The sequence below is a fragment of the Ranitomeya variabilis genome, chromosome 4 (genome assembly GCF_051348905.1).
Source record: "Ranitomeya variabilis isolate aRanVar5 chromosome 4, aRanVar5.hap1, whole genome shotgun sequence".
Taxonomy (NCBI): Eukaryota; Metazoa; Chordata; class Amphibia; order Anura; family Dendrobatidae; genus Ranitomeya; species Ranitomeya variabilis.
In genome coordinates this window covers 116,549,066-116,571,109 of record NC_135235.1, presented here as the reverse complement: position 1 = coordinate 116,571,109, position 22,044 = coordinate 116,549,066, and the positions used below count along the sequence as shown (strand labels likewise).

Genomic DNA, 22,044 nt, shown 5'->3' with positions numbered 1-22,044 from the left:
AAAGGCTCACTAGAAAGATACAGGTATATATATACAAAAACGATATACAAGTATACAGTCAGGAGTGTAGTACAAGGGTAGGGTACAGATAGATTACAATTACCTTGTTATGTAGCATGTGACCATAGGGATGCGCTGATGAATCACAGGTCCAAATCTTTGTTACATAATTCTCTGGCTACGTCAGCTAACGGGCCTCCTGCCAGTAGAAAAAACAGTCCAAACTGAGGAGCTGCCTATTATCCCCTAGGCTGCCCCCTCCGGCACACTGCACCAACCCCTGGGCTGTGCAGCCTCTCTTCTCCCATATCTTGAGAGCATGGTTTTCTGGCTAGAACCGTGGATGCTCATAACTTTCCGCCCGAAGCTCTAAACGGGACGGCGGAGGCGCCACTGAGTTCTGCTCTATTTTATCTGCAGGAAGACCAAATACTGCTACCATATTTAATTCCGGGTAGCTATGCTTTATAACTCAATAATGCAGAGCTCCAGAGGTGGCTGCATGGTTTGGGCTTGTGGGGAAAGGAATGCATGTATATTTGTCCCACACTTTCACCCGGCATCGCACTTTTAGCCTAGATTCCGATATTGTTAAAAGCAATTATAGAGAAGTGAGCGTTAGCTGACGCTCCCTCTCCCATCATTCCTCCTCTGCATCTGATGTCTCAGTACAGTGGGCATAATGACATCATTACAACACACCTGCTGTACCGAGATATGCAGAGGATCTGAAGACACCATGTTGAGACCAAAGCAGTGGGGGGAATAGGAAGAGGTGACTATATTTTTTAAAGTCAGGCCCATTACACCGTATGGAGTAATCTGTGGAGCCATTAAACTGTATAGAGCTTTATGTGGGTCCATTATACCTTATGGAGCACTATGTAAGGCTATTATACTGATTGGAGCACTATGTGGGGCCTTTTATTTTGTATGTAGCACTATGTGGAGCCATGATACTGTATGGAGCACTATGTTGGGCCTTTATACTGTATGGATCACTTTGTTGCCATTATACTGTCAGGAGCATTTTCGCGACCATTATACTGTATGGAGCAGTATGTGGGCACGTTATACTGTATGGAGCACTATGTGGGGCCATTATACTGTATGGAGCACTTTTTCTGGCCATTATACTGTATGTAGAGCTGTGTGGGGATTACAGTTGGAGAATCATACTGGGATTGAGGGAGGGGGCATAAAATAAAGTCATCATATCATGCTTGTCGAGGGTACTGTAAAGGAATTCACTGTGGGGGTATCATACTGTGTTTGGGGGCACATTTGTTTGCAACATGCATTATTATTGAAAACCTACACAAAACAAAATGAGCAAAAACCCTGCTGTAACTAAATAATTAAAAAGCAAAAGTGCATTTAAATAACACAGGGTTCTTAGTAATATTGTTTTTGATCAAAAATAGCAAAAAAGCCATTACTTGTCAACGGTGGGATGGGTTTTATGCTATTTTTTTTTATCTAAGACAGTATTACTAAGAACCCTGTATTATTTAAATGCACTTTTGCTTTTTATTTATTTAGTTACAGCAAGGTTTTTCCTCATTTTGTTTTTGTAGGTTTTGTATGCGTTATAGCCAATGTGAACATGCGTTTATGTGTTGCATATATAGCAACTTAAACCAAGCTCAATTTTTGTGTTTTTTTCTGTGCATTATTATCTGTATTTTTCAAGGCTTTGTATCCTTTGCATAATACATATTTAAATTAGTCCATTGGGCCATATGATTTTTACTGCTCTTACATAGCATATTATATTATTCCAATATTTTATTCCAAGATCTATTAATTAAAATGTACTTTGTTCGTGGGACAACTCCTTTAAGTTTGTTTCCACGTGAAAAAGTTAATCGCTTTATTTGATGATAAGGAAAAACTTAATCAATTGCAGACACTTTTTAATAAATATCAAGGTTGGCCCACAACTTTGTCCAAGCTTTTAATTTTGTCTGTGTATTTGAATTTTACATCCCTGGAAAGTGTAGAAAAGTCTGTCAAGTACTCACTAATTACTTTGTCTACATTGGCGATATGGCCAGGAGTCCAGTCATACTGGATTTATCTATCTAATCCAAAACACAATCCATAACAAACTCTCTTTGAGTTTTCAGTGCAAACACAACCTCATTAATTTTCAAGTGACTTCAATTTATCTGGCCAGATCGTAACCAGTGTTTTTTGGCCAAAAAAATGCAATATACATAACCCAAAAATACTATGTTACTAGGTAGGTACACGTACAGAAAGCAATTTGTGGCAATAGCCAGCAGCAATGTTAGGCTCTCCATGCATGTGTTTTGACTGTCACACAGCCGCGACATATGCAGCTGCGGCGCTGAACAGCTGATTATTGGGAGCGCTCCAGGTATCCGGGTTACCGAGGCAGCTATTCGGGAAGCGCTATAACTATTCGGATAAGCACTTATCCAAAGCTATTCGATCAACCCTATTCACTATGTAATAATGAGAAACAGGTACAAACATTGTCTCGACAGGTTTTTATTAATAGAAAACATCTTTTGTTGCACATTTAAAGACTTTTGTTGGAACAGTATACAAACAGATTCACATTTCAATGTCACTTTCATTAGGGTTATCAAGTGTCTGTCCCCTATTTTATGTCTCTATTCATTTTTTAAATATCTGATTTCTTGACATCAGTTCCTAGAAGCTTGTATTTAGCACGATATTCCCAAATCAAGAAATCTAGACAAAGACACAGTTGTTTTTCCAACAAAATCACAAGACAACATACTATGCTGAAATTACACAAATGTTTTTTTTTTTCTACACATGTATGAAAAGCAATTGCCTTGAAAGATTCTATGTTTAAAGAAAGATGTCCAATGCTGTCTCTATAAAGTCCCTGAAAGTCTTTATTTTATTTACTGGTTTCCCTATCTTGAAAGTTTTCAAAATGTAGCATAATATCAGAAAATTATTTCCCGTTTTGTAGACTATACCCCTAAAACCCCAGAAAACTTGCAAAGTTTGAAGTAGAGAATAGAGCAACCTATATGGAGCAGAAATCAATTTATACTAAGTGCAAATGAATATCTTAAGATTTGCGTTGCCATGAGAACCCAAGTCTTATATTAGCAAATTTAGTTTAAATATAGTTGGACTATATTCTAAATACCACAACCAAAAAGAGGCATTAGGAAACTCCAACTTAAAGCCCAACACGCACACACTAATCAGTCCTGCATACCTACTTCCTGTATACACAAAGAGAAGATATGGCATCACAGAGAAGGCACCTTAAACATAAAATATAAGTAGAGTAGAGTGAGTAGAATATACAATTTATTGACAGCCAAAAGCAATTGTTGTACTCTCAGAATGTCTTGGCGTGTAAACATGTACCACTTCAATTCAAGTGTAATACCACACCAGCCCCGAGGCCTAGATGCCAGTGAGGCTTGCACTTTGCCCTAAATTCAACTCAACAAACATTACAGAGAAGGTTATTTTATGGAAATATAGTTGATATATTGATTACAAATGTGCAACAGGGTAATTTGGTTCATCACACACAATGCCTCTTTCTATCGTGGCTATATAACATTGTGCAACAGCTGAAGCGATACCATGCCAAGGACAGCTAAAGCAAAAGAGAAACAAAAAAAAACAAACATGCAATTTAATCTAAACAAAGGTCTATTATTTCGCTATAGATTATGAACCAGAAATAGCCTATTAACCCAGGCTATGGAGTTTGTAGGTACAGAAATATGGATGATATGGAAGTAAGAAATAAAAAGCAGCACGGCTGCCCTTTCAGAGGCAAGTCTACCTTGAGCTGAAGGTTAAAGTAATCTGAGACTAGTTACAAGCGTCTGAAAACATATTGAAAGGACAATTGTTAACTACATTGTTAGCTAGTGAGTCCTAGCTACCTGTGTGTCGGAAATAACTCCAACTTTCATCTCAAAGTTAAGTTAACCATGTGGTAACAGCAGACAAGAAGAGAAGCAGTTTAGCACCACCGGGTGATATAACTATAAGACAAGTAGTCTTTAAGGTTCTTCCTCACACCACACTCCTAACTACTTACAGCAGAGGGATCCTCATACCCTTATTCAGTTTCATGATTTCAGTATATTTTCTTTTCCTTGTTTGCTAATAATGCACCACTTTTGGAGATAGATTACATTTCCATATAGGTTCCCATTATCTACACGGTAAAATGTCATTGAGACCACCCTGGAATTATCATCTCCGCACAGAACTACCATAGCTGATACCATGGCCTGTGTGTATGATACATCATGTGTTTGCTATTTATAGGTTCAGATTTTAAAAAAAGTTTAAAACAAAATTTAGGTAGAGATCATTTATACTTCCAACTTTCATTAAATATCATCTTCATCTACTCTATTCAATGCTACAACTCTTATACTTTTCTTAACAGGAGTTCCGGTTGTCCCATGAAATCAGCACCTGCCCCATTAAAGGGAACCTGTCACCAGTTTTGTCATATATCAACTAAAATAAACTAAAACTATCACCTTATTCAGTGCCTGTGCTTCATTCCACAAATCCTTATATAAGCCCCTAACTCCCCGTGCATAACACCCTAAAACCTTTTTAAGTTGTCCCACGCTGTATGGTAATCCAGTTGGTCCGATCCGATGGGTGTAGTTTTGGGCTTTTGCCCCTGGCTGCTGTTTGCTGTCCTCCTTCTGTAAGATCTCTCACAACATCCAAATTTGTGGGGCAAAATCTTGCGTCTGCACCCAGAAAGGTCGCATCTGCGCGTTATGCTTTCACCTAAAGCGGGCACATGCGCACTTATGTTTTTGTCTCTGCCTATAGTAGGGCAAAGCATATCGAACAGGTGCAAACTGCAATTTCTGTGCACAGGTGCAAGATTTCGCCCAGCAATGTGGATGACTTGAGGTATCATCCACATCAATTAAAGAAGGAGGATGATGAGCAGCAGCTGTGGGGAGGGATGGAGAGGCCCAAAACCACGCCTACCGCACCCGACAGACCGGATTACCATACAGTGCGGGACAACTTAAAAAGGTTTTGGGGTGTACAGGGTGAATCAGGGGCTTATATAAGCATTTATGAAATGCAGCACAGGCGCTGAGTAAGGTGATAGTTTTGTCATATACCAACGAAAACTTTTCAGTGCCTCATGATCACCCAGTCATTTATCATGTCTCTTACTATTCTGTAATATTTTAACAATTGTATAGCTGGGATCATGTTGATACTTTAGATGAATATATAAAGACATTATGCAAAAAGAACTGCCAACACAAGACAAGTTACAGATGCGAAAATTGTTTTTATTTCTATGTACAGTTACTTATATTGAAAACATTTAGGTCCTTATAAAGGGAAGTAGATGGACTTTATATTTCCAGGTGGGTATTTAATTTAAGAAGTTTACATGGATAACATTGTTTTTAGTGCTTAACATCTAAGTGCTTGTTTTCAAATAAAATAGTTCTAAAAGAGCAGATAACAAATTATATTTGTTTTTTTAAGGAAAACCTCTATCTCAGTTTGAACATATTTAGTGTAAGGCCAAGATTTTTGGTATGCTATTTCATGATCTAAATAAAAATACAAATGCTAAAATACAAAGGAAATGAAATATTAATCTAGTCTCTTCATCTACAGCATCATGTTAGGCTTAAAGTATACCTCCAGTACAGGACTCAGCAATATAATAATTTTCATTAGTTACTCTTTTTGCTGATAACCTTCAGTGCAGACTGCTTGATGTCTGTGTTGCAGGCAACACTAAAATAGGCAGCATCCTGCTTGTTGCTCTTAGCTCCCGTCTTCAGGATGGGAACAAGCCCTGTAAAATACTATGACGATCGCTACAGCACTGAGGATGGTAGAATGACAGCAATATATGGATACTGTATATTTTAGTAGTCCACAGTAGACTTCAGGGGGTCCATATTGGGGGCTATCAACAAAATCGAGTGATTTAAAAAAATGATTATACTGCACAGTTCTGAACTATAATAATTTGTTTGTGAAACTAAAAGTATGCTCTAAATATTTTTGTGATTTTTTTTTCTAATTAGACAACTAATGTTCTGCTTATAATAGTTGTTGGGGTTTTAAGCCAACCACTAAAAATATCTAGCTGTGTATACAGTCAATAGTCTAATAAGATATAGATATCAATATGAACAATAACATTATCACACAGCAGTATTGCTTTACTTGTATTTGTTTAGAATTATCAAAATCTATATGCATTGTAATTTAGTATACTATGTTTATTTTAGCCTGTCACGAGAAAAAAAATGCTATTAACCTGCAGATATGGGGTTAATCAGCAGGTTATTAGTGTTATTAACCTGCCTGTTGCCTGAACTTAGCCGTACGCTGTCGGGGGTATACAGAGTGGGAGCTGTAACCGCTCTCCGGCACTGACTGACAGTGGGACCAAATCCAGAGCAGGCTGTCAGTCAGGACCAGGGGCGCGATTATAGCTGCTGCTCTCTATTCACAGATCGGTGACTGAACCCACCCCAAAACTACCCCTTTGACTGGAAGCTGAATGCTTCTAGGGGGGAATAAAGTTCATTTTCTCCCGACAGTATTCCATGTAAGCTTACAGAGTTGTTAGCTAGATTACTGACATGCAATACTTAATATAAGAAATTGGCTGTCTAACATACCTAATGAAAACACAATGTGATGCTATTAGTGCCATTACAGTATATAGACAAAAAACATGAAGCAAACAAAAAATATCTTTGTGGAAAATATATTTTATTGGCTCGTTTATTTAAAAAAAAAATCCATTTTCAAATGTCTTAATAGGGTAATCTCAGTTTATAGAGGTGATCCAGTATTTTAGGTTCCCATATATTAGTTTGGGTGACAAACAGCTTCAAAGAGTGCCTCTATCTCTGAAGGTCTCCCCAAATTCATGCATTGCACGGCACCACTTTGATTTATATAGGCACTATGTAATGATTCATTGTCCCTGTGGTGCTGCTGCAGGAGAATTATACACTTGCTGCCCAATTCACCTTTAGACTAGATGTGTGAATTTGGCTCACATCTTGTGATCAGCTTATTGTACAAGGATCCCTCTTACAAAAGGGATGATTCAAATAGGACAACACATTTAAGGTAAATTTGATCTTTTTTACCCAGCTTTAAAACTTTTTATTCAGAAGTTGTATAGGAAACACAAGATCTTCGTTTTACATGAATGTGGATACATACATTGACATTTAAAAGGTCCTGTATGTACTAGTTTGTTTCAGTCTATATCTTTTAAAAGCACAACATGGTGCAGTTTTCAGCTGTTAACATATTTTTTTCACTGACCTAATAGGGATAATACAAAATCTGAATATAGCCGTGAGCAGTGCAACTGTATCCTTATTAGTGATGAGCGAATATACTCGTTACTCGAGATTTCCCGAGCACGCTCGGGTGTCCGAGTATTTTTTAGTGCTTGGCGTTTTAGTTTTTAGTGCCGCAGCTGAATGATTTACATCTGTTAGCCAGCATAAGTACATGTGGGGGTTGCCTGGTTGCTAGGGAATCCCCACATGTACTTATGCTGGCTAACAGATGTAAATCATTCAGCTGCGGCGCTAAAAACTAAAACTCCGAGCACTAAAAAATACTAGGAGGACACCCGAGCGTGCTTGGGAAATCTCGAGTAACGAGTATATTCGCTCATCACTAATCCTTATGCCTTGCACACCGAACCTGGTTGAATACTAAATTTATAAGTGCTATTTATTTTTCTGCACAAACTCTTATGTAGGTGCAGAAAATGTATTCCTTGATGTTTATACCATAGTAAAAACATAAGAAACACACATTATTTTTTGGCTCAAGTCATGTAAGTGCTTTTTGTTCATATAAGGTACATGCTAAACTTCATTTATGAAGCTCTGGAAGAAAATCAGAACGAGAAAGTGCTACGAGTGTTATTACCAAGTACTTCAACATTAAGTCATTATTTTTTAACTAATTTATAAATATGCCATACAACAGCTAAAGACATGTCATAATACAAAATGAGGACAACCAAAGCCATGTCCCTGCACACATTACCAAATATTACCAAAACAAGCTAATCTAGTTTGCAGTGACCATCAGGACCAATACATCAGGCTATATAACCCAATAACCTTGTCTACATTTCATCCCAGCATGTAATGAAATGGAATTAAGATTTAGCATGCTCTTATCATATTCCTGAGCCTCTGTAAGCGCTAAACACTTGTGATGCCACACTACTACTATACACTTTACGTCAAGGATGGCTACTTTAGTCTTTTAGCAATGTTAATTGGCCATGCCTACTATTACTAATAGATATTGTTATGGCTGAATGGCAACAATTTGGGTTCTACAATTTTAAACTGCTAAAGATAGAGAACATGTCCATGGGTTTATATACTCCCGCAGAAATCAAAAGAAAAATCTAATAGTTCTACTGAGGAAACCAAATAAAATGTGTAGATAGATATAATTCCTCTTCATCAGTATTATACATTTCCAGTTTAGTTTCAAGAACTGAGGTGTTTATGCAAGAACTAGGAGTCTAAGCAATCTCTACTATGCATACTACCACAACTCACATGAAGCATTTACTGTGTCCTAAGTTCTGCAACCCTGCACTGTATTCAGGTGGGATCCAGTGGTGAGACAGTCAGTAGCTTGAATAGCAAGACAGCAAAGAAACTGTCCGAAAACCACTCTGTTTATACAAGAGTAAATTAAATAGGTACAAAACTCATTTAGCTGTTATCCCTTATGTACAAATTGTTAAAAATGGCACTTGTAAGTTTTCCTCTTATTGGTTTTCATTCTTTTTGCAGAAAGCCTGAGAGCAGTCAATAAAAATGGAAAAGAGAGCTGGAGTTGTGGTCAGTGCTTAAGAAAATCAGTTACAGTAGGTATCGATCTCATCAGTTTAGGATGAGAAAGAACGTCAACTGTAAGTGGGGGAAAAAGGATAACTTGGAGAAAACCACAATATAAATATCAAAAACATACAAAAAGCCTAAGGAAGGGGAATTACATAGAGAAAAGCAAATGGAAGAAGAGATGAAAACCCAAGGTAGAGATATAATTACTTTAAAAAGATAATTAAAAGAACACTGTGCTGGGTCATGTTAAAGTAATCATATTTAGCCTTGATCTATATTTGTTGTTGATTTGTTAATTATTTTAGAAAATGTCATCCTTTCTATGGTTATTGTTTTAGCCACTCCTGTAGCTTCCATCTCCAGTGCGTAGTTGACGAGCCTTTATGGTCTCTTTTGATACTCTCTTGCAGTCACTGGCAAGCCCCAAAAAGTACATCAAATTTATAAAGCATGTGGTGAAGTTGTGACGAATTCCAAATTCACTGGCTGTATAGTCATAGGGGAAAGTGTGATGGTAATTATGAAAGCCTTCACCTGTAAAGAGAGAACACAAATTAACGAGAACCCAGACAGCCGAAAAATACATCTGACATTCACAGCAGTCTGGAAAATGTACCATTAATGTAAAATATTTGTTCAAAACAAGCACAGACACTCCGTGCTTCAATCTCTGCCTCCTCATCCTTTTCTAACAGCTCTGAATTTACAAGATGCAATCCAGCTCTTCTTTAACGACTGCCCATATGCCTTTTAACGGCGGCAGTTAAGGGTACTTATTCCTCAGCACCACTTTTTAATGGCGCTGAGAAATAAGGTTATAGCGCCCTCTAGGGTTGGAAATTCTCTGGGGTCTCGGCTACCGGGGGGTAGCTGAGACCCCAGAGAACATGATTCGGGTTGGTTTTTACTGACCTCAGTGTTGCGATCACCGTTAATCACAGAATAACTGCAACCGCAAAAAAAGTACATTTTCCCATTTAATTTCTCTCCCCCCTGATATGATCTAGCACATCAGAGAAAAGAGAAATGGAGTCCCTAGAGCCCCCCGGTGCATCCGGTGTCCATGGAACCTCCTGCATCCCCCAGTCCTGTTCCCCGGCCACAGGCATCTTTTTCCAGGAAGAAAATGGCGGGCGCATGCGCATCCGGCAACAATAGGAAATTTTTCCTCTTACGGTAGTTCATTTTGATCACTGTGATAGACCCTATTACAGTGATCAAAATAAAAAAAATAGTAAATAAACCCCCCCTTTATCACCCCCTTAGTTAGGTAAAAATAATAAGATAGAAAAATTTATTTCCATTTTTCCATTAGGGATAGGGTTGGGGCTAGAGCTACGGTTAGGGTTGGGCTAGAGTTAGGATTAGGGTTGTGGTTATGGTTGGGATTACGGTTAGGGTCGGGATTAGGGGTGTGTTAGGGTTAGGGTTGTGGTTAGGGTTGGGATTAGGGTTACTGGTGTATTGGGGTTAGGGTGATGGTTAGGGTTATAGTTGGGATTAGTGTTAGGGGTGTGTTGGGGTTAGGGCTGGAGTTAGAATTGGGGGTTCCACTGTTTCGGTATATCAGGGAGTCTCCAAACACGACATGGTGCCCACCATTGATTCCAGCCAATTTTGTGTTCAAAAAGACAAACGGTGCTCCCTCCCTTCTGAGCCCTGCTATGTGCCCAAACAGTGGCTTTCCCCCACATACGGTGTATTGGCATACTCAGGAGAAATTGCACAACAAATTTTGTGGTCCATTTTTTCCTGAAACCCTTGTGAAAATAAAAAAAATTTGGTTCCAAAGTGAATTTTTGTAAAAAAAATGTTCATTTTTTCCTTCCATATTGCATTAATTCTCGTGAAGCACCTGAAGGGTTAATAAACTTCTTGAGTGTGGTTTTGCACAGCTTAAGGGGTGTAGTTTTTAGAATGGTGTCACTTTTGGGTATTTTCTGTTATATTGACCCCCCAAACTGATTTCAAATGTGAGGTGGTCCATAAAAAAAATGGTTTTGTAAATTTTGTTGGAAAAATGAGAAATCGCTGGTCAACTTTTAACCCTTATAACGTCCTAACAAAAAAAATTATGTTTCCAAAATTGTGCTGATGTAAAGTTGACATGTGGGAAATGTTATTTATTAACTATTCTGTTTGACACCACTCTCTGATGTAAGGGGTACAAAAATTAAAAGTTTGAAAATTGCAAAATTTTCAAAACTTTTGACAAATGTTCATTTTTTCATAAATAAACACAAGTTTATTCAAAGAAAGTTTACCACTAGCATGAAGTACAATATGTCATGAAAAAACATTCTCAGAATCAGTGGGATACGTTGAAGCGTTCCAGAGCTATAGCCTCATATAGTGACAGTGGTCAGAATTGTAAAAATTACCTTGGTCATTAAGTACCAAATTGGCTCTGTCACTAAGGGGTCATAATGATAGATATACACACAGACGGATAAAAGCTAGAGTTGAAAACCTAGGGTTTTTAACTTTAACAGTTCTTACTCATGTTAGAAAAGGAAAGAGGTCCCCAATTCTAAGTGACCTTGGTTGTGTAACTATAATTCATGCTACAGATGGGCTCCAATTATGAGACTAATAAACAGGAAGGAGGTATTGCACCATTGTTATATGACTAATCATTAATGCGTGATGTATTATGGGCAAAAGCTCCCCTGTATTTTCTTCACATGCTAATGCTTACATGTATGTGGTATAGTTATGGCAAGTTTCACGATCATGGAACAACTGAAATTCAATTTTAGTTAGATAGTAATGTACAGTATTGTTTTATTATCTCCTTTTATACGAATTGTGATATAAAATATATGAAGACAGATTTTTATTTTGCAGTATTAATGTCAGTCACTCTGATACTTTAGTTGTCAATTGTCACTGTTAAAATGAGAGATATTTCACCATCAAGCATAGATTGGAGGCATAATGTTTACACAAGGCCAAAACCCAACAGGCTGTGGTTAGTATGCTACAGGGTAACAGGAGAGATCAAAGGGAACAAATAATATGGGAAGTAAACATGGCCGAGGAACACAGGTCACAAATTGAATAAAATACAACTACAAATCTAGTGTCTTCTTAATAGAGCTATGACAACATACGGTAGACATGGAAGCAATCATTTGTTGATAGCAATGTCACAGTATCCGCATTTAACCAATATGATAAGCAATGTTGGTGTTTATAGAAAAAGACTTAAAACCTTATAATTCATAGAGCTAATACTATATAGCAGAAAACCATTAGTTGGCATATACATTTCAGAAAAGTCAAGCAAATTTGCAGTTTTCAGTGGGACTGACTGACAAGGAAGCCATACATTTTATATAGCTGACCAAGCTTGTTTGGCCAATAGCTCCTTCTCACCCTTTCCAAACAATACAAACAAGTAAAAAATATGGAGAGGTGTTTGGATGTAGCTTATGTCCTACTATAAGAACAAAGGGATTGGGCATGTTGAAAATTTGTTGGGACACTGCGAATATTAGATGTTAGGCCAGTCCTGACAAAATTATTGAGTTTGTCTGACATCTATCTACTGGATATGATAACTTTTATGTATACAGGGACCTCTTGACCCAGATATTGATGTTGGTAGGGGCAAAATAAGTACTGAACATGTCCTATCCTTTTTTCCACATAAAATTAGCAGGTAACAGAGGGATCGAGCATATACTCACTCTCTCTGACCAATAAAATTAGACATATTGGACTAAGTTCACTATGGCGGTCATCTGGGTGCTCTGCCCGCTATAGTCTTGTGTATACCGTATAAACACTTTATATGATGTATATTCTGACAATATGATTTTAAAGCAAAACTTCTCTTTCATTGTGACTAATAAATAGAGACCATTACACTCGAAAAGTGGTATAATTAACTTTTTAGTAAAGCTATTAATCATAAATAGGGGGAAGAAAAAATGGTAAGCATTTTATAATGTTGACTGGACAGGAAATCTCTAGGGCTGAAGGAACCAGGAAGTGTAGGGATAGTCCAGGAGGAATGGATAGTGATGCTGAATACGTACTGTATTAAGGAAGCAAGAATCAAGAAGTGTTGTGCCTGATACTGCATGTTATGATGTGATGAACTTGAACTGTCCAGTAAACTTTTGGCTGTTAAAACAAACTGGGAATCCCTTGACCTATTTGCAACAATGGAGGCCTGGAGAAGGCGAAGGCTTATAGCCTACAAGTGAGTGTGATACACCCCACACATTTTAGCACATTGGGACTGGGATGTGAGGAGTTTCCTGTAAAGTGCCAGGGTATTATGGAGCAACAGCTCGGCATGGCTACCGTTCACAGTCACTTTACAGAAGAACCTCACTAACTATATTAGTACCATAAGTGTGTGCTGTGCTGACTTTTCAACCTTGCTAGCGCTACATAAAACCCACATTTTGCACCACTAGTTACCAGTCCTCTCTTAATTTATGTAAAATGGCTAATATTCTTTATAGTTAGTGTGCTCTGGAAGTCTGAGATCCAGCCTCTGCTCTTAGATGGATCAGACTTCCAGAGCACACTGTGCACAGTGAAAGCTGGTAGCCACTTTATATACATGAAGGGTAGACTGTGAACCAGAAGGAATTTAGCAGAAAGATTAAAAATGAAACCACCAGTTATTTTAACTATGTATTATACACTCATTATGAAGTTTTTATTGTGAGGTGGGTGCTCCATTTAAATCTCAAGAGATTATTGAGTTCTTCAGTGTAAAAAAACCCCTTAGACATTAGATGGCTTTTAGCCAAACAATACAGGTCCTTCTCAAAAAATTAGCATATAGTGTTAAATTTCATTATTTACCATAATGTAATGATTACAATTAAACTTTCATATATTATAGATTCATTATCCACCAACTGAAATTTGTCAGGTCTTGTATTGTTTTAATACTGATGATTTTGGCATACAACTCCTGATAACCCAAAAAACCTGTCTCAATAAATTAGCATATCAAGAAAAGGTTCTCTAAACGACCTATTACCCTAATCTTCTGAATCAACTAATTAACTCTAAACACATGCAAAAGATACCTGAGGCTTTTAAAAACTCCCTGCCTGGTTCATTACTCAAAACCCCCATCATGGGTAAGACTAGCGACCTGACAGATGTCAAGAAGGCCATCATTGACACCCTCAAGCAAGAGGGTAAGACCCAGAAAGAAATTTCTCAACAAATAGGCTGTTCCCAGAGTGCTGTATCAAGGCACCTCAATGGTAAGTCTGTTGGAAGGAAACAATGTGGCAGAAAACGCTGTACAACGAGAAGAGGTGACCGGAACCTGAGGAAGATTGTGGAGAAGGACCGATTCCAGACCTTGGGGAACCTGAGGAAGCAGTGGACTGAGTCTGGTATGGAAACATCCAGAGCCACCGTGCACAGGCGTGTGCAGGAAATGGGCTACAGGTGCCGCATTCCCCAGGTAAAGCCACTTTTGAACCATAAACAGCGGCAGAAGCGCCTGACCTGGGCTACAGAGAAGCAGCACTGGACTGTTGCTAAGTGGTCCCAAGCACTTTTTTCTGATGAAAGCAAATTTTGCATGTCATTCGGAAATCAAGGTGCCAGAGTCTGGAGGAAGACTGGGGAGAAGGAAATGCCAAAATGCCTGAAGTCCAGTGTCAAGTACCCACAGTCAGTGATGGTGTGGGGTGCCATGTCAGCTGCTGGTGTTGGTCCACTGTGTTTCATCAAGGGCAGGGTCAATGCAGCTAGCTATCAGGAGATTTTGGAGCACTTCATGCTTCCATCGGCTGAAATGCTTTATGGAGATGAAGATTTCATTTTTCAGCACGACCTGGCACCTGCTCACAGTGCCAAAACCACTGGTAAATGGTTTACTGACCATGGTATTACTGTGCTCAATTGGCCTGCCAACTCTCCTGACCTGAACCCCATAGAGAATCTGTGGGATATTGTGAAGAGAAAGTTGAGAGACGCAAGACCCAACACTCTGGATGAGCTTAAGGCCGCTATTGAAGCATCCTGGGCCTCCATAACATCTCAGCAGTGTCACAGGCTGATTGCCTCCATGCCACGCCGCATTGAAGCAGTCATTTCTGCCAAAGGATTCCCGACCAAGTATTGAGTGCATAACTGAACATTATTATTTGATGGTTTTTTTGTTTGTTATTAAAAAACACTTTTATTTGATTGGACGGGTGAAATATGCTAATTTATTGAGACAGGTTTTTTGGGTTATCAGGAGTTGTATGCCAAAATCATCAGTATTAAAACAATAAAAGACCTGACAAATTTCAGTTGGTGGATAATGAATCTATAATATATGAAAGTTTAATTGTAATCATTACATTATGGTAAATAATGAAATTTAACACTATATGCTAATTTTTTGAGAAGGACCTGTAGTTTGGCAGATCCTTTGGCTGGCAACGATCTCAGCTGTCTCTCCAATATACAGGAGCACTCATTCTGCTGAGTGCTCCTGTGTTCTCAATGAGGGAGCTACTGCAAGGCTTGTTTGGTGGTGGCTTATCTTAGGGAGTTCAAAAGGATCAGCAGTCCGAAATTAGGCATGCTGGATCCTTCACTTCCTCAACAATCAAATGTCCAGGGCTCCCATGCACATTAGGGTACTGTCACACAGTGGCACTTTGATCGCTACGACGGTACGATCCGTGACGTTCCAGCGATATCCATACAGTATCGCTGTGTCTGACACGCAGCAGCGATCAGGGACCCTGCTGAGAATCGTACGTCGTAGCAGATCGTTTGGAACTTTCTTTCGTCGCTGGATCTCCCGCTGTCATCGCTGGATCGTTGTGTGTGACAGCGATCCAGCGATGCGTTCGCTTGTAACCAGGGTAAACATCGGGTTACTAAGCACAGGGCCGCGCTTAGTAACCCGATGTTTACCGTGGTTACCAGCGTAAAAGTAAAAAAAAACCAAACCGTACATACTCACATTCCGGTGTCCGTCAGGTCCCTTGCCGTCTGCTTCCCGCTCTGACTGACTTCCGGCCGTAAGGCAGTACAGAGCACAGTGGTGACGTCACCGCTGTGATCTGCTTTCACTTTTACGGCGGCACTCAGTCAGTGCGGGAAGCAGACGGCAAGGGACCTGAAGGACACCGGAATGTGAGTATGTACTGTTTTTTTTTTTTTTACTTTTACGCTGGTAACCACGGTAAACATCGGGTTACTAAGCGCAGCCCTGCGCTTAGTAACCCGATGTTTACCCTGGTTACCCGGGGACTTCGGCATCGTTGGTCGCTGGAGAGCGGTCTGTGTGACAGCTCTCCAGCGACCACACAACGACTTTCCAACGATCACGGCCAGGTCGTATCGCTGGTCGTGATCGTTGGAAAGTTGCAGAGTGTGACAGTACCCTTAGACTAATGACAATTGTTTGGACTGACATTAGTTTCATGTATATGGGGGGCTTAAAACTCATTTTCCACCAATTTCCTGATAACCATGGTAATTGTAGTATAAGAATCCCCCTTACTGCAAGGTAAATTGTCTGTATTTTGCCAGATACATTAAGATTTATTGTTTTCAAATACTTAGCTCATACCATTAAATATTGCTGATAAAACATACAAAGTCTGAGTAACATACGAAACTTACCAATGGCTCCCAGTGCAACAAATCTGTTTTCTCTGGGGTTAATGTTCTTGTCATATGGCCGGTTTCCATACATATGAGCCGCACTGTTCACCAGCCATGTTGCATTTAGTACTAATGTATATCGCAAAAGGCAGGGAACATAAAACGCTGTGTATAGTGATTCACCCCAGAAATACCAAGGAACCACAGTGGGAAATACGAAGCACATCAGCAGGATCAATTTCTTGTAGTGTCTAATGGAAAGAACAGAAATAATATGATTAATAACTGCACTATTTTAAATATTAAATTTTAAATACTATATTAAATCGTGCAGAACAGCAGATTTGGTTTTAATTGTCTATATATAAGACACCTTTATTCTTTTGGGAAAATTGAGATGATAAAAGAAGACTTTGGTATAAATACTACTCTATAATTGTTTTGCTGCTAGACTATTTATGTTCAAGCTATCCAGTTAAGTGTGACAGCAGAACAATGTTCGTGTTCAGGTGGATGCAGAACTTTGGAACACTTTACAGGTCTGCTCAGCAAGAATTCATTCTGAGAATCTTCTCAGATTTTTTTATTTTGCTCAAGCTTTTAGGGGGCTATAAGCACATGCTGCCTCAGAAAATAATTTCAGATTACAACAATATACACATATTATTGGCAATATTAAGGGAGAAAAAGTTCAAAATGTACATTATTTAAGGCCATTAATCTTTTAGCTGCGCTAACTGGCTGCAACTGAAGGACCTCATACACATTAGATGGCCAGTCCTTCAGCCGACAGCCATCTCTGCCATACCTTCCATTTACAGGAGCTCGCAACTGTGTTGTCTATGAAAAAGAACCAGCTGCTTATCTCTGGGAGAACATAGCAATTGGTAGTCCAAAATCAGACATTCTGGATCGACATCTCTCACAACAATTTAGCCGGTGCCCCTAAACATATTAGAGTAGCATCTAAACTTTTTGAAATGGACAGGTGCGACCAATATTAGTCTAATATGTATGGGGAGTCTTGAGCCCAAGGGACTCCATTCTGATGTAGCCACTGAGTCAGAAACTTTTACAGAAGGATTTGGCCCTCTGGTTATGCAAAAGGATTAGGGTGCTTTCACATTGCGTTCTGTGTCCCTATAACGGCATACGTCCGAAATCCCCGCAAAACAGGGTCTGGATGCATACGTTGACTTTGCCAATAGACTGCAATGGTGATGGCAGAGCGAACATGCGCTCTGCTGTGCACTTTTTAATGGAATGTACGCCTACTGGAGGCGGATAGTTAAATGCTGTAGACGATCACTAACCTATGATACTATATAGTTAATCAATGACATATGCCAATCATTGGCCATGGTTTTAATTAAAAAAGTATACTTTTTTTAGACCTTATCTGGTGAATGGGACGCTATCAATATTTTTCCATGCTCATACACCTGGATGAGTGTTCATGTGTTTTTAATGGGGAGAGAGAAGAAAGTTTGTGCCAGAAACCTCCTTCAAATTACATAGTCCTTCTCTCCCCCAAATCATAGGGGTACTTGAGGCTTCTTGCGCATAGCTCTGTTTGGTGCATTGTGGTTATATGGTATCCTAATACTATAAGCCTTAAAGGGGTACTCTGGTGAGATAAAAATTGTTCTATCCCTGCCTCATAAACCATAAAGATGAGATGCCCAGTACAGTTCTGTTATCTTTATAACACTTGTAATTCAGTGTGACAGGAGCTGCTACTCACTGTTACCCCCTCCTATCTAGAACAATACGTCACACAGCAGTGTGAAGCTTCCCACTTTGAGTAACCGCCAGACTGAGAAGAGGGGGCATGGCGAGAGCATGGCCTGCTCCTGGCTTTTAGTAGCAGCAGCCAATCCCTTGATGTCTCCTTCACCGCAGCACGGGATAAGTGGGTCTGGCCTTCCCCCTCGGCTTTTAGTAGTAGCCAGCCCATTGATGTCTACTTCACTGCAGGGCTACTAGCAGGGAGCATGCCATGTCCCTGCCATGCCCTTTCCCCTCAGACTGCAGACATCGGGGGGCTGGTGTAACATCAGCTGTTCTTCACTGGTCACCCCACTGTCTGGGATTTTACAGCGTTGTGTAGCTCCATGCTGTTAATATCAGCCAGTCTCCAGATAATAGCTGTTTCTCTGAAGAGAACAGGGGGCATGGCCATGTCCCTTGTTCTCATGCTGCTGTGTGACGTATTGTTTCAGACGGGAGCAGGGAGCAGTGAGGAGCAGCTCCTGTCACACTGAGTTACAAGTGTTATAAAGATAATAGAACTGCACTGGGCATTTCATCTTTATAGTTTATGAGGGCAAGAACAGTGCAAAAATGTTTTAGCTCCCTGTAGTACCCCTTGAAGGCCTCTGTGTATTGTGTACTCTTCCAAGTGCTGTATGAAAAGGCTCTTTATTTCTACTAGAAGCAACGCACTGTACATATAGCATGTTATGATTTTATCTACCATAAGGAAATGTGTAAGAAATAACCTCCATATGACTCTATACTTGGAAACCTGTGAGCTACATAAGGTCAGGTATTGAACTATTTTATATACAATACACTGTGTTTTGCACAAAGCACCAATGTCTATGCTGGCTTCGGATATCTTACCTCCTCTGGAACATCACCACTTTATCTGCATGGAGATCACTTAAATCAAGCTTCTTGCCTTTTTCTAGTACATCTGGGTGTTTCCTCACTAGCAGCCAACCAATGTGGGCAAAGAAGAAACCTCTCATTGCGTTATGTGGGTCTGCATCAGTTTCAGAATACTTGTGATGTGCACGGTGGTCTCTGGCCCATTCATATATGTCATTCTAGAACAAAGGAAATTAAAAAGAAATACATTAACTAATGCTCATTGTAAATAGGAAGACTGATATACTTTAGGTCTCTTTAAACTAGTTTATTGAGATCCCAGACTGGTGGCAATACTGTGCCATTCTAAGGACTCTTCACTCCATCCTTTTACTAGTGCTGAGGCTAAAACTTTAGGGTTATTACGTTCACTGGCATGTCAGGCTGGGCTCTTTCTGAGCACACGATCATGTTGTCATTTCTTACCAGCTGTAAACCAGGTGCACAAGGTAACATATCACATAAACATAACAATAACAAAAAATTCTTAAGATATTGGACATCATTTTGTTAGCGGATCACTAACAATTGAGTGAATATTAATACAGCCTGAAATTATATAACTATAACACTTTTTACCTCCATAGAACAATTATGTGTATCTGTCTTTTAATCAACAAAGCCAAGTCCCTTGAAGCACCTCGGGTACAGGGGCTAAAATAGTAACATAAACAACTAAATTATATGTATTATAAAAATTCAATAATTGCTTTCATTGCCTTGTAGAAAGTAATTATTATAACTGAAGTTGTTTACGTCTTATATAGGCTGAAAGTCGATGGTAGGTTGTATTCTAAGGGAATGTATAATCAGAAAACTATTGTTTTAATCGGGTTTTCTTGTTAAATGCATTTTTTTTTCGTTTTGGGAATTTTTTTGTAGCTCACAATCTGAATTAAAAAAAATATATTATTTTTCAATAGTCACACTGGCCACTAGGGCTTTTTTAGATACTAACTTCCTGGTTGTTTTTTTCAAGAAATTCACGTGTACATTAGCAGTAATGAATAAACTCAGACCCTATAAGCCTGTGTAATGGTCATTGTGAAGTGGGGGGGGGTGGCATGGTCAGAATGATGCTGTCATGATCCAGACCGGGTTTTGAGTCCTGTCTTCCAATTTTTCCGGTCTGGTCATGATAAGGGTTGACTTTCTCAGCCTCAGTCTGGTCTCAGGTTTGCAATTTATCTCCGCTGTGTCCTGCAGACCATGTCAGTTATAGTTTCTGCCTACGGCATGAGTAGCTGACACCTTTTGCCTTGATTTGTCCTGCTGCTTGCTAACTGAACCCGTGTCTGTTTATCCCATCTTCCCTTTCTGACTCTGTTCCCCTTTCGTGTATTGCCTGACTGGTTTTGACTCGGCTTGGACCCTGACCTGTTGTTTTGTCTTTGGCATATCTGCTTCTGACTGGTACTGAATAGTGATGAGCGAATATACTCGTTACTCGAGATTTCCCAAGCACGATCGGATGACCTCCGAGTATTTTTTAGTGCTTGGAGATTTAGTTTTCCTCACCTCAGCTGAATGATTTAAGTCTCTTAGCCTGCTTAATTACATGTGGGGATACCCTAGCAACCAGGCAACCCCCACATGTACTTATGCTGGCTAACATGTAAATCATTCAGCTGCGGCGATGAAAACTAAAACTCTGAGCACTAAAAAATACTCGGAGGACACCCGAGTGTGCTCAGGAAATCTCGAGTAACAAGTATATTCGCTCATCACTAGTACTGAACCATTTGGCTTGTTATTGACTCTGTGTTTGCTCATTGCCTTTGTACTGCGCTACAGTCTTATGTCGACCCAGCTTGTTTTGACTATTGGTGGTGGCCTCACCGCTGCATTGCAGGTCTGGTCCTGCTGTGTGCAGTCCTCACTCCACTCTTGCCACCTAGTGGAGCTTGCAATTACCTGCATTGCAGCGGCGTGACAGATGCTCTATAGTCTTACATTGTAAAAGAGAATTCCAGCTCACACATAGATCGCAGTGTGATCTGGAGAGTCTTGAATTGCCATCACAGGACTCAAAAGAGGAGCAGAAGAGCAGAATGGTGCTGGAAACCGGAGAAGATGGCAATTGGAGAGTATATTAACATGGTGACACTGCACTAAATATTTCAGATGGTAATACCTGTTTAATCTGACCACAGATAAAAGTCCATAATAGCAAGACTGCTCTGACAAACTACAGTACGTCATGATACTCGGCCTAAGAGGCATGTCATTTCTATGGAGGAAGGAAGATTATTGGCTGCAAGGTACACAGGGTGCCACTTTTCTCAGGGAAGCATATGCAATTGGATAGATTGAAATCCAATTCGTCCAGTGAGGAAAGTTATGAAATTCACACTTATTGCTGCATAAAATTTGACAGTTTACCGTAAGCAAAGTTTAGCTCAGAAGGGGCTTGTTATATAGTAGATGAATTGTAATCTCTAGTAAATAGGAGGAATAATTTACTGCTGTGGGTTCTTTAGTTACCTTATATGTGGTCTATACCTTTACTGGTTTATTAAGGAGCTAAGAAAATATCTACCTGAAATGCCATAGTGTTGGAAACTGCCAGAAATATTCTTAGAGGCAGCTTGGCTTTAAAGGATCGATGGCTCCAGAGGCGATGGGCACCAGCAGTCACTCCCAGGGCACTCAACATGAAACATAAGACAGCTGTGGGTATAATTAGATTAATTACTGGCAAGAACATAGGGTAGGCAATATGTGAAACAGAATTTGATGATAAACTTCAGTTCCAAGTCAGTTAAATAGGAAATCTAAGATTTGACAAAAGTGGCTACTTTCTTCTATAAACTGTGCTACTTTTATTTATGGGTCCTGTCTGGTGTTGCTGATCAACCACATTGAAATGAACACAACTGAACTGCTATACCACAAA

The 22,044-nt window shown here is 39.5% G+C and overlaps 1 protein-coding gene across 2 annotated transcripts in view; it reads right to left on the bottom strand.

The window, feature by feature from the left end:
• Window positions 1–2,501: 2,501 nt before the first annotated feature.
• SCD (stearoyl-CoA desaturase) overlaps window positions 2,502–22,044 on the bottom strand; it is a 45,325-nt gene continuing 25,782 nt past the window's right edge. For both annotated transcript variants that reach the window (XM_077259156.1, XM_077259157.1), the window contains exons 3-6: window positions 21,688–21,818; window positions 19,122–19,327; window positions 16,515–16,747; window positions 2,502–9,434 (exon numbers count right to left, since the gene is read on the bottom strand). In XM_077259156.1, coding sequence (XP_077115271.1) covers window positions 9,235–9,434; window positions 16,515–16,747; window positions 19,122–19,327; window positions 21,688–21,818 — 770 coding nt within the window. In that variant the 3' untranslated portion in view covers window positions 2,502–9,234. The remainder of the gene's footprint in view (window positions 9,435–16,514; window positions 16,748–19,121; window positions 19,328–21,687; window positions 21,819–22,044) is intronic.